Source organism: Tyto alba, unplaced genomic scaffold, assembly GCF_018691265.1.
Source record: "Tyto alba isolate M040663 unplaced genomic scaffold, T.alba_DEE_v4.0 Super-Scaffold_13, whole genome shotgun sequence".
Lineage (NCBI taxonomy): Eukaryota > Metazoa > Chordata > Aves > Strigiformes > Tytonidae > Tyto > Tyto alba.
Window position 1 is genome coordinate 7,569,057 of NW_024881275.1, and position 13,723 is coordinate 7,582,779.

Genomic DNA, 13,723 nt, shown 5'->3' on the forward strand with positions numbered 1-13,723 from the left:
CTCAAAATCAAGCCCAGGTTAAATTCATCAAACTTATTACCTCCCACAGCTGGTCATCGTTGCATTTAGTCTCAGTGAAGACCTTGTGATGAACAAATTGCATGAATCTCTTTTATAAATCTGGTTAATATAAGACTGTCAATATAGAAATATTTCAAACCTGTTTCCACATATATAAGAAGTTATACAAAAGAAGACACAATTCCGTCTTCTGTTGATACAGCCCCTGACAGATCTCTTGGCAGGACAGATCTGATTTGGATCAAGAAAGAATAGACACTGAAGATTGTTGTTGAATTAGCCAGAGCACAGTATGGTGGTTACACAAGATTTGTGCTGTCTGCGGAAAAGTATAGATGACACTCATCTGGCATAAAGTCAGGACAGCATAGAAAGACAACAACTGATTCAAAAAAAATTTAACCAGAACAAAATTGCAACTAAAAAATTTGTAAATGGCACTGTGTGTTTGTATCAATTCCTTGCTTTTCATCTTGTGCTATTTTTATTGTATTGGAAGATACTCTGACAGATTTATGAACTCTTCATCTCATACCCTAGTGACTGAACTTCATCTCACTGGTTAGAAGGGTGTCGCCCACAAACTCGGTCAAAAGTTTGTTTATGGTTAGTCACAATGTCATTAGTAGTTTCTGTTTACCAATCTGGACATTAAAACAAACATCTTGATTAAACTAAATCCACAGAAATCAGAGAATGGCATTCCAGAGGAACATTCTCGATCCTTTCCCAGTAAGATGGCAAATGGAAAGATATGGTCTGCATAAAAGATTCCCAGGTATATGGTTAGATAAGCAGCTTGACAACTTAGTTACTGCCAAGTATAAAGAGAGAGACTTTTTTCAACTGCTCAAAGTAGAAATTATCATTTAAGCATATCTGTCTCCAGTTATCTTGCTTTATAGTGTGCGTACATCTATATGGACCTAAACTCTTTTTTACATTTACCTTCATTAAGCTTGTGTTAATGGTCATTTCAATATAAAGAGTAAAACCCAACTCATGACACTTACACTGTACCCATGTATAGCTGTGAGCCTCCCTACAGCTCCCAACACCCTATAGAGTCCTCTATTGCCTAGGACAAGAATTAGTAAGTGTGTCTGGAACCTGGCAGATACCAAAGGTTCACTGAAACGTGAAAGGATAACAAGGAGACAGTCTGAGTTCTGCAGGCTTGTCAACGAGGTAAAGAAACCACCAATTAACTATCATGTCCATGGCAGAAGCCTTTAAGTTCCAGAAAATGGAAAACCTGCTTCATACTATATAACATGCCAACTTGCTGCAGTGCAGCACAGTGGTTCCCAAACCTATTCTTAGCTCCTGCTGTATTCCTGCTGGCCCTATGAAGCAGGCTGCCTCCCATCACAGCAACTTCCTACCAGTCAGCTGATCCCTGATATCTCACAGTACCTGCAATACAGGAACCTCTGTGCAAATAAGTTCCAACAGAAACTAGAATACAGCAACTCATACCACCCCCACCCCCAAAAAAGGGTGGTACTTTGGCATACCAGCATGTGCAGATCCAATACACACACTGACTGCAACTGCCTGTTCTGACTCCCAGTATCACAGCAGCCACAGCATTCCACTGCGCAAGCACGCCAGTCACAATGTCAGAATTTCAATCAAAGCTTAAGCCAATGTCAGTTGCTCCAACAGTTTATCCTTAAATCCCTTTTTTTTTTTTTTTAATTCCTTTTGAGTTGCTACTTCACAAAATACAGTCCTCAATTAAGTATAAGCCTTACTGTCAAAGTGAAATCTTGGCTTCAGTGAAGTCACCAGCAAAAACTACTACTGCTTTTAATGAACTCAGATTCATATTTTGTTGTATGAGATTCACATGACAAAATGCAGACATTGACATCCACATTAACCACCTAGCTTCCCCTGATCAGCAGTGAAGAAAAACAGACACTTTTAGACTCATCTTCTCCTAGAGAAGACACCTAAAATAGGTTGACTGATTTATACCCAAAAACGCTTTTTTACCTCCTCAGGCTGAAACAAAGATTTAAGTGACAAGCTCTATATTGCAGATATCTAAAATAAGCAGGAAGAAACCCACACACAATTTTATTCTTGGTTTTCAGATGAAAACACAACTTGTGTAAATCAAACCAAGCATACCACATAATACAGACTGCTCTGTAGAAAAGACCAGAATACATAGTTATTCATCACTCCTTCACCAGGAAGACTCCAAATATTTAGATATCAGACAATGAGATGGAAAGTTGGAAATGTTAACTGTCCATATGACCAATGAGCTGAAATAAATTTTTAAAATAACTTGATCAGGTTCTCTGGAGATCCCATAAGATTAGCACATTTTTGATACTGCGATAACTGATAATTGATTTTCTTTTTGAATTAAGTTACTTCAGCTATTCTATATATTTTCTGTACGGTATCATTATACTTTAGTATCTCTTCACAGATTAAAAATGAACAGAACAGTAATAATTTTGTTTCTCTAAAGTTTCAACATACTGATTGTATTCTTTGCTACAACAGGATACACTCACTGATTTATTCAATGTCACCTCTTCCCTCTTATGTCTTTGGTTCAATTACTTAAATAGGATTTACATTCTCACTATGGATAAATTTCCTGTATTTTCACCCACCTTCAAAAATGTCTTCTAATTTTCCTCCTAATTTTCACCTTGCCTGCCAAAACTAACATTCTGTTTGTAACCTCTGAACTGGATTCCCAGGAACAGAAGAGGAAAAGCTTGTGGCCTCTTATGCCATCATATACAACAGTACGTTTTTTTCCTTGTTGTCTTGTCAACACTGGCTGTTCCCAACAATGGATATTGATTATTCAGACCGTAATTCCCTTAATTTTCCTTTCTTACTGTTCCTAGTTAATTATCTTACATAAAACTATGCATCATATCTCCTAGCATGCCTCGAAGGAGAATATCAGACTACTGACAGATGGAAATACATCAATGAAACACAAACAGTAGAGATACAATACAGGAAAATCTAGATCGTAACAGTAAATCTGAAACTGAAAATTGTAAAATATGCAACTATCAGACAATGGCCATGCTTTTTCCAAAACAAATTAAAACTATTATCTAGAGCTCCTTTAGATTTCAAATATTTAAAAATAAAATTTATAAATTTCCTAAGGAAAAAAATGCTAAATATTGAATGCATACAACCAGTGGAAACCTTTCCAAATTCTACCAGTACCACAACTTTTGCTGAACTCTAATCATAACAATGTTTTCCAATAACTTATTGAAAGAGATTGCAGTAACTCTGTAACACATGTATTTTTACAAAAACAAAACCTATTTAAATAACAGAATGTCAGAACAGTGCCAACAGGACTCTTGCATTTGACATCTGTGAAAAAGAACATGCACCTTACACATACACTGCTTTGCTTGAGCAAATTTATCCCCTCTACAGTTACCATTTCTATCTTTCTTCTCAGTGTTAAATATATATTTTTACTTGCTATCCATAGCAAATTTCATTTTCTAACTTATTGGTGTGCTTCTCCCATTTTCTAGATTAAATAACTTTAACAGCCTGGTTACCCTTCAGTTCAATGAAGAATATAAATTTGACATAATCTCCATTAGGCAGTGCATATTTCGGAGATGAATCCCAGCATTTTTTTTATGCATACCCTCATATCTTGTAACCTACACAATTTTCTAAAACCTTTCTCTCGCTTCACTCTTTATCTTTACTGCTACTATGCAACATGAACAAAGGCTCCTTCTCAAAGAGGACCAGCTAATGTTCAAGGTCCCTTCTAACCTAGGCATTTCTAGGGTTCAAAACACAGAAATCTTTACAATATTTCAAGAGACAATTACTAAAATTAGTATCTTGATAAACCATAGACTTTGTCCTGGAACCATATTTCAGTATATTAAAGACTGTTTATTATTCTATTTCAGTGTATTAAACTCTGTTTCAGTATGTTACAGGCTATGAAGCCTTTTTTGTGTCGTGACACTTTTCCTATAGCTGATACTTCTTTCCAAAAGAAGGACTCGATAGCTTCTTACAAGATATTCTTTCAAAATACACTCCGTAATGAAGACTCAATTCATTATAAAAAAAGAGTCACAATTGTCAAAATCAATTTTGAATATAAACAGCAATTTGTTCTTACAAGTCAGATACTTGTAAGTATGCAAACACTGCCTTAGTGACAACTAAGTAACAACCTCTAAAGCACTGATTTTAGTCTTCATTTTAAGAAATACTAGAATTCATATTAAAGGAAATGCTTCAGCTACCCTTCAGGTGACTTACAAACTATGCTTTTAATTGGTACATATGAAACAAATGCAAGGTAGTGATTCTAAAGATGATATGGACCCCAAATTGCATCAAAGCTGGTATATCTGCAATGGGTTGTAAAATTTTCTCTTTTTTTTTTTTTTTTTTTGGTGGATTGAATGAGTTGTCTTGCTGGTTACAGAACCATGTCTTCGTCCCATCTTACTTGTGTCATGTGAACTCTATCTGCTCCTCACAGCGTTCTGAGGTACCAAGGTGCTGCTTTAGTCCAGACCTGTACTGCACTGAGCAGCCAAACAGAACACAAAGATCAGACTTCTACCTGCCAGTAAAAGTAACTTTCATCTAGCCAGCCATTTGCTTTTACAAAATTTTTAAGAACTGAATACTTTTTGATACCTACCCCACTTTAAAATACAGCTGAAACCTGTGAGTGAACTCAAAAATCAGTGGAAATGACTACATCACAGACTAACAGGCAGCATGATTGTTTTAAGTGACATTTCCTTCAGAAACCAGACCAAAAGAACACTCATTTCAGAACCTGTACCATCAATGTGCTGATGAAAAAAGAAAATGAGTTGTGGCAGAAAAAGGTAACTGGAAAATACACCACGTCCATCTACTCAACAGTTTATAATATATACTACATATTGTTTTCAATCAATTATAATCCAAGATTTCTATTCATATTTATGGTAACAAGGCAATAAGGGAATTAATATCTTGATTACTCAATAATCTGGAGATCTAATGCAGATAATTATTCAACTCAGTTCACCCTGAGTTTAGTGAATGGTTTTCATTTTCTGGAAGAGTTTATTCTCCTTCAAGAACACCAAATTATTTTATTTCCCACTACCAGTTTGAAAAGATTGGTCACTATTTTAAGTTAGTTCTACAGTAGAAAAGAATACACTGAATATAAAATTCTTATACACAACTTATTTATTCAGGAAATATCACTTCACATTAGTATCAACCTCACAGTTTTCTTTATAATTAATATTTATGTCTAAGATAACTAAGTCTTGATGCTTAATCTTTTTCCACAAAAAAAAAAAAAGCTTCCTTAATGTTAGTGAATCAGTGTGCAAAGAAATATTATTATACAATGAGGAAAATATATATACATAAAAGATGCTGGAGCCTTTCCATTTCCTCCCAGTTTTCACCACCAATATATCTGTACACATGAATGAGAACAACTGTAGGAAAATAATTAAAAGCCACTGGTAACTTAAGATCTGAAATCTTTCTGGAGGAACTTAATTTAACAGTACAGTATTTTTAAAAATCCTACTCATGATTTATTTTATAACCACAAAAGTCTAAAATCTGTACTTACTTCAACATCTGTAAATAACATTTGCTCAACGTTATCACTGTTTTTCTCCTTGAGATCTGGTGGGATGTTTCTATTTCTTACTTGGAAGTGTGTTTTACTAATATAACCATCACCAAGGTCCTGTTTTCAGAAAACAAGAAAGAAAAAAATTTCTGTAACAAAATCCTAAATGCCATCACTGTGCTAAAAAATAAACAGAGCATGATATTCAGGCATAAGGTCCAAGTCTTTTTATAGGCACAGATGACTGCATTGCTTTTCAGCATCTTCTCACAGGTAGATTACACTAGTTTTGGTGTTAAAGGAAGTCAAAGACCTGAACTGTACAATTAAAATTTAATATAGCTATTAACTGAATAAGACAACTGCTACCTGGGTAACAGGATGAGTGACAAAGAACTGGAAGACAGTGCACAAAGGTCATGAAGAGATGAGCAGCTATTAACAATTTTCACCTATCTACTTCAAGCAATGCATTCATGCCAGCATAAACTAACCATTTCTTGCTAGATTGGTTTATTTTTGCTCTGTTCTCCCTCTAACTTCCTTAAACTCCTGAAATAAAACAAAAAAAACACTTCAGAACTTACATGTGCAGAGTTACAATTTGTTCCCTTCTCTTGATCACCTCTGAGGGTCAAATGTAAGAGAAAACAGACAGAGTTGTACCTTCTCCCAGTTCCCTTTTTATCACTCTGCGTCCCATGGTACATGGTCTACAGTTGTAGAAGGCCATGGTGCAATTTCAGAGTGGCAGGAAGTTTTAGGAGCTCTCCCCCCTTGCTGACTTCACTATCTGCACACATATATAAACTTTTTTTTTTTTTTAATTAGAAGAGGAGAAACAAAGTTTAATAACAGATCACTGGAAAAACATATACTCTGAAAGGAAGAAAGACCATACAGAACACAAGGAACAGTAGTTGCATGTTAAGAACTTATTTCTCAAAGGAAACAAATAAATTGGGGTTTTATTAGCTGTTTCATTATGTTTTATTTTAGACAAACATAGAAAGCATATGCACAGCATCTGATGAAAAAGGATTCTATTCAAAACAGTCTCTCTACAAAATTCATTAACATAGCATTAAATTGCTTGAGAAGGCTGCAAATTTAACTATAATTTAACTCTTTGGTTAATCTGTCATTGCTGACACAGTTTATTCCGTGTATTCTGTCCTTTAAATCAACACGGGTTTTATTCTGACACACTATTTCTCTCTTTTCAAGGACACTGTACAGTATATGTACCTCCAAAATCTGCTATGGGCTACTTGTTTACTTTGTTTTTACCAAGTTTCACACATTAAAAATTATACTGCTCTCTACATGTTATTTCTGTCCATGAATTTTTAAGCATGAATCATACTATGAGCAATTACCTTGCTTGTAACTTCTCCTACTGCATGCTTTGTTTTCTCACTAAATCTCATCAAGAGTAGGAATCCACCAAACTTGCCTGGATGTCCTGGTTGCAGAACCAACTGCATCCTGTGCAATGAAGAATCAAGCATGCAGAGGACAACAGTAACAGAAAAATTAAGCCTAACTTGGTGATACAAAAGCCATTTCTCTTACTCTCAACACTCTCTAAGTCTCTCCTTGTGGAGCTTCCTGTAAGTGTCCGCAGGAGTAAAGCTACCTGAGTTGGTATTTATCCCAAGAGCAGCAAGGAAAGTACTACAGCCACCCACAGAGGTAAAATGCCCCAAGGCACAATGAGCTTTGCCAGAGAAGGGTTGGATATAACGCTCACCTCCCTAAACCAGTTTTTCCTGTCAGCAGAAAGGAGCGAAGCTCCATGGCATCTGCACTCCATAGTATTTGAGTGCCATGAAAAAATAGCTATGGATAGCTGAAAACGTGGAGTTAGCAGCCTCTGTATTTGATAGCTGTATGTCAGAGGCTAGAGGAGAGGTGCCAGGAAAGAGAAGTATTCATCTTGTTCCACTCACTGTAGTGTTATGTATTTTGTACACTTCTGCCCCTATAAATGAATCAGTATTTTAGCAAGGACTTTGATCCCATTAATGTGGAAATGTAGTCCATTTCTACTCCGGCTGTCTTGTGAGTATCATACGCAAAAGTGAAATGATATAGCCTTTGATATGATTACCTAGATTAACCTAACTAAATATGAAACAAACATAAAGCAGGAAGCAAACAGGGGACAGCCTTCACAGACGAGATTTAACCTTCCATCCCTAATAACAGCACCCAAGTTTAGCTCCATCAGGTCCTATTGTAGAGGTGTTCCTGGCTTTTTTACAGCTTTCTTCTGGGGGGGGGGAAGAGGAGGATTATAAAAAAAACATTGTTTAGAACATTTAATGTACAGCTATAAATACCAGGTTCTGCTTGGGCCATGTGAGCTTATGCCACAAGAGCCAGCTCGACAGTAACAATGAGTATTTCATCATCTAAATTTGATCTCTACTGAAAGCACAGGAACACAAGAACACAGTTCTACAAGCCTGGTTTACTTGTGTGGTCTTACTGCTATCAATGGGTCTATTCACGTGAGTATGGAATGAGGAACAGGATCCAAGTGCATTACATCAGCAAAATTAAGAGTGCCCCAAACTACCCACCACACATATATCAGTAAAAAAAGAAAAAGACAATGAGACAACTTGTTAATGAAAAGCTTCCTTCCCAGACTGCATACTATAAATGGATGGTCTCAATGGTCAGGTTTTTATCACAGAGTGAAATCAGTCACCAACTTGATCCATTAAAAAAAAACCTCTTACAATTTTTTTATATGTGAGAACAAAAATCTATCTCATTCTTCTATTTCCAGCAAAGCTTCTTATTTCACAGAAAGTTCAAACTTTGACCCACGTATTAAATTCCCAATAGAGGCTCAGAGCATCTTTCTTTGTTGAATAAATCCTCACAAATATAGCCCCGGACTGAAATCTGAAGTTTCAAATGGTTGCCTGTAAGAAAGGGTACATTGTAACACTTGGCTAATATTTGCACTCTTTTAAAAACTTCTAAACAGAATGCATCTAAGGACAAAATCCTGCTTCTTACTGAAATGCTGTTTCATCTGTGATGAAAGGGTTACAAATGCTAATGTACAATTACTGATGTAGAAATGAGAAATGATGGCATACATTTACTCCAGGAACGCTTGCATTTCAAAATGGTACAAGCATGATTCTTCTCGCCAAAACTCATGAAAGCATGGGAAACCACTAAAGCCATTAAAGTAACAGGAAAAAAAAAAAAAAAAAAAAAAGGAAGTTGAGATGAGCAGTACATCTTCTACAGCAGAAAGAAGAAACTGCCCACCCATCAAATAAAGTGTAGCAAAACCAAATCTTAGAATAGTGTGGATTAATTATTAGATGGAAAATAACAGAAGCATTCAAAGTAGACAAAGCAAGTATTCAAAGTATTTCTGTTATTAAAGAACAAATACAAATTATGCAGCCATCAGCCCTAACTATTATGAAGTTTTCACTTCAGCAGTGGTTAAGCAGGACATTAGCACAAAGTGGCTATCACTAGGCATTTTTAAATCAGTAGGTAAGATCTGCTAATTTTCTTTAAGTCTTTAAGCACTGTAGAAATTTCAGAGAACTTTCAAAAAGCCAGCATTTATCAATATATCTTTATATACTAATTTGTGGAACTATACACATATTAGCCTGATACAATTCCAAACAAAATAACAGATGTCATACAGAATTCAGTAAATAAAGAAATATATATGGTAAATGTAGTTATTTTTTAAGAAAAACAGGTTTTGTCAGTATAACTAAAAAAGACATGTATGGCTGATAAACATAAGAGTTATAACAATATATGCTCAGACTTCCATAAAATAACTGTTGATTTCACAAGCAGAAATTCAAAAACTATAATAATACCACACTAATCTGACACACATTAAAGGATGAAAAAAATCATTAATTCACAGATCTCAAATGTGACTTAAAAATGGGGAATCATCATAAAAGAAGTGATTCTAATGGGGTCCTGTGGGACTAGTCTTGGCCCCACGCTATTTAAATTTTGATTAATGACCTAGAAACAATATGTAATTATTATTGGTGAGGCTTGAAAGTTATGGGGAAGCAGCAAATAATGAGGATTGATTGTTAATACAGACAGATTCTTCTGGTTGCTGTATGCAACTAGCATGTATTTTAATACAAAATATTAAGTCACACATCTAGAACAAAGACTATGTGCTATTTCAGCTTAAAGGGTTGAAGTGATCCTTGAATATATAACCACAACCACTTGCCCGAAGTAGGAACACTTGAATTTCACAGTGATACAACATTCATTGTCTAGTTCTACTCACAGTTGAAAAAGGATTTTAATATACTGGAAAGGATTCAGAGGAGATCCACAAGACTGATTAAAATATTGGAAAAGACATCAAATAGTCATGGAGCTTTTACGCTGACATGGTTAAGGGATTAACTGATCTGAAACTAACATACCAAAAGAGGGAGAATTCTGATAAAAGGGTCCTCAGCTTAGTAGAAAAGGTACAGCTACCCATGGCTGGAAGATGAAGCTAGGCAGTTAAGATTAAAAGTAACTTTTTTTTTTTAATTCAATTTTAATCATACCTAAACATTCAAAAGGCTTGTTGAGAGCTGTAACTGTTTCCTCATTATTGGGAATTCTGAAAATGAAGACTGCATAATGTCTTAAAGGACATTTTCTGATCAAAACAGAAATCATCCCAGGTAATCCTACCCCTTCGTTACACAAGTTGCACAAGGCCATCCCAGCAGTTGTTTCTGGATTCATGTTCCCTATTCAATACACATACTGGCCTAAACCCTCAAGTAAACTACCTATGCACCATTTTGTTCTTGGTCCAGATGTGTAAAATGTCACTTATTTCACATGTTGCAAACCCTGCTTAAAAGATGTTCCAGCATGTGTTGGCTGTCAACAGCTCAAGAAAGGCCAGCAATGTTAACTAAAAATTAACACTATGATTATTTTACCTTGCTAGTTTTCCACTCCCAACCATCTCCTATCTGCTGAGAATGTTTAACAAATTCTTCACAGTACTGCTTGAATCTTTTTTCTTCCAAAAAGAAGTCCTCTTCACCTGCCATGTTGCAGGACATCTGCAGAGCAAAATAAATGTTAGCAGTGACAGATTAAATGAACACTAAAAACCTTCCCTGGTTTATAGTAATTGAATACTAAAATAACAAAGCACTGGTTAAAAAAAAAAAAAATGTTTCTTTAAGTAAAATAAAGACACGTTTCTTCAAGTACATTACAGAATCACAGATAAACAGAATGGTTGAGGTTGAAAGGGATATCTGGAGATTGTATAGTTCAATTCTCCTGCTCACAGTAGGGTCAACTAGAGCAGGTTGCTCAGGATCATTTCCAGCTGGGTACTGATTACCTCCAAGGATGGAGGTGCCACAACCTCTCCAGGGAACCTGTTCCAGTGTTCAATTACCATAGCAGTAAATAATTTTTTTTCTGTTAAAATGAAAAAATGTATGTTTCTTTGTGCTCATTGCTTCTTGTGCTTTCACTGCATGGTACTGAAAAAAGTCTGGTCCCATCTTCTTTATTCCCTCCCATCAAGTATTTATACACATTTATAAGATCCCATTGACCCTTCTCTTCTACAGGCTGAAGAGTCCCAACGCTCTCAGCCTTGCCTCATATGTCAGACACCCTTCATCATCTTTGTGGCCCTTCACTGGACTTGCTGCAGTATGGCATCATCTTTCTTGTATTGGGGAGCCCAGAGCTGGACAATGTATCGCAGTTTTGACATGCTTCCTTTTCAGTATAGTCCAACGGGCAACCAGAAACCTGAATCTACTTGTGGGCTACTTCCATGGGACTAACACCTTTTCCTTGGATAACTGAATGGCTCCATAAAACCTCAGCAGCTCTAGTGTTGGTGGACCCAGAACCTACGTGATAGCCACCAGAGTCCACCTGAAGGATCTGTTCCTTCTCATGACAGCAGTAGAGCTCTGTGGCCCAAGTATGTGGCTTCAGGGGTGTTATAGGGTGCTTCAGATGAGCTCCTTCCCACCCCTTGAATGCCTCCCTCCTGGGGTCTTAAAGATAAAAGAAAAACTCTCTCAGAGAAACTAGTCAGTTTTACTCCCCCTACTTTCAAAGAGGATGTATCATAAATACAGGTGTTTCAATGTGTTTCTAGGCATCAGGCATCAGTGCAGCATCACATACTCAGTAACTATTAAAACTAGATCACATTTTCTTAATGAGCAATACAGAGGACACAGCACCTCATGCGGTATCATTTTTCAGGACCTAGACCTAAATGACAGCATCACCCTGTCTGCCCTTGACATAAATTACTTATATAGGACTTGAAAACACGTTATTTTCAATGGCAGCTAACCTAAGCCCCCACTATTGTTTGTGCTACCTGGATGTCAAGAGGAAACACGGAAAACTGACACTGCAAATGTTTCTGCAGCTCCCGAGCTTCCCAGTCCAGAGGACAGACTGCAAAACTGCGGGAAGCGCACGTCGTGAGAGCATCGCTTAACGCACAGGTTTCAAGCAGAGCAGCGTGCTGTAGGAAATCGGCAGCTGCAAGGAGACACCAGGCTGCTGGCACCTGTGCAAGCACACCTCCCTTCCTTTCTTAAACTACCCCGAAGAGTTGAGTGAGGGCCAGATCCGAACTCATCCGTCCCGCCAACCCCCCCTGCCCGCCCCGACGGCACCGCTCCCCCGGCTCTGCCCTCGCCCTCAGCCCCACCCCGCCGCCCGGGATAGCCAGGCGACGGTCCACCGGGGCTGACGGGCTCGGTGCGCTGGGGGTGAGGCAGCGGCGGGGCCCGGGGTCCCGCCTGAGGCGAAGCGCGGCGCGGCGGAGGCCGCGCCCGTAGGAAGCGGAGGCGCAGGCCCGGACGCGGCCCCAGCGAAGGGCGCAGGCCGCGGAGAGCAGCACTGAGCAGCCACACTGCACCGCCCACCACGTACCGTCCTCTTCCTCCTCCTCTTCCTCTTCCACCTCCTCTTCCTCCTCCTCCCGCCGGCACACGCACGCACACACACACTCGCGCGCTCCGCAGCGGCCGGCCGGGGGTGGCTGCGCATGCGCGGGGGGGCGCGGGCGGGAAGCGCGCGCTGAGGGGATGGCGGCCCGGCCCGCCTCATCCCGTGAGGGACGGCGGTCGGGCGGGAGCGTTTTCGGCAAGCTCTTCTGTCGCCCAGCTTTTCGGTCAGCCTCCTCCTCCCGCCCCCCCGAGAAGTGTGTTAGCGCCAGATCAGTTTAGTTCAGGCTGGCCTTCCTCCAGCAGCTCAGCAATGCCGGCTTTATTCGAATGCCTCTAATTGGTTTTGCAGACTTAATCGCCCTTCTCTCCCAACAATATAAATACATAATGTTATTACTTTTTTTCCCTAGCGAAGGCGAGGAGGGGAGGAATGTGAAATTAAAATGGCCAGGTCACCTGAGCAGTCTTGTAATGTAACACGAGGGGTAAGTACTGGAGTAGTCCAAAATGGTTATACAGCTGTCTGGAAGAAAATAAAAAATTCAGGATCTCACCAAAACTGTAATCCTGACCTATTTCTAGGAGATGCCCAGTGTGTGTTTTCAGTGTTCATTGTGTTACCCAGCTGCATTGTCCTTATAATTGCTTTTAGATCTGAGAATTTGGTAGGTGCACGGAAGCTGGTTTGCTACACAAATGTTAGAAGATTTCTAAATTTACGAGTCTATTAAACCATACATTTTTCAGTGGTAAGGTTTTGTCTGGCATGACTAAGCTATCCAAACCATAGTATGTGCAAAATGCTATACATTTGGATAGACTTAAGTGGAACATAAAACGTTGGCTTTACCTATTTAGCTGTAAACTGCCATTTCAATGAGTTTTATGACTGTTGCATTCAGAGTAAACAAGAGCTTTCCCATCAGCTTTGGAGATCATACTGCGCAGTGGAAACCCTCCATATGCAAATGGTGCTTTTCTCTAGCTGGTTGTAATGGGATGTTCTCCAACTGTGCAGATCCTAAATTGCTTGTAATTTGCTGGGTGTGGAGAGCTCACAACGGCCAAAGTTTTT

At 38.5% G+C, this 13,723-nt stretch overlaps 1 protein-coding gene across 3 annotated transcripts in view; it reads right to left on the reverse strand.

Moving 5' to 3' along the window:
* Positions 1 to 12,908, reverse strand: part of ATG10 (autophagy related 10) — a 90,291-nt gene extending 77,383 nt beyond the window's left edge. Inside the window, exons 1-3 of one of the 3 annotated variants that reach the window (XM_042788064.1) lie at positions 12,632 to 12,906; positions 10,642 to 10,767; positions 5,660 to 5,779 (exon numbers count right to left, since the gene is read on the reverse strand). In XM_042788064.1, coding sequence (XP_042643998.1) covers positions 5,660 to 5,779; positions 10,642 to 10,767; positions 12,632 to 12,808 — 423 coding nt within the window. In that variant the 5' untranslated portion in view covers positions 12,809 to 12,906. Of the gene's footprint in view, positions 1 to 5,659; positions 5,780 to 10,641; positions 10,768 to 12,631 lie in introns of all 3 variants that reach the window. The other 2 variants (XM_042788065.1, XM_042788066.1) reach the window with 2 other exon arrangements.
* Positions 12,909 to 13,723: the final 815 nt, after the last annotated feature.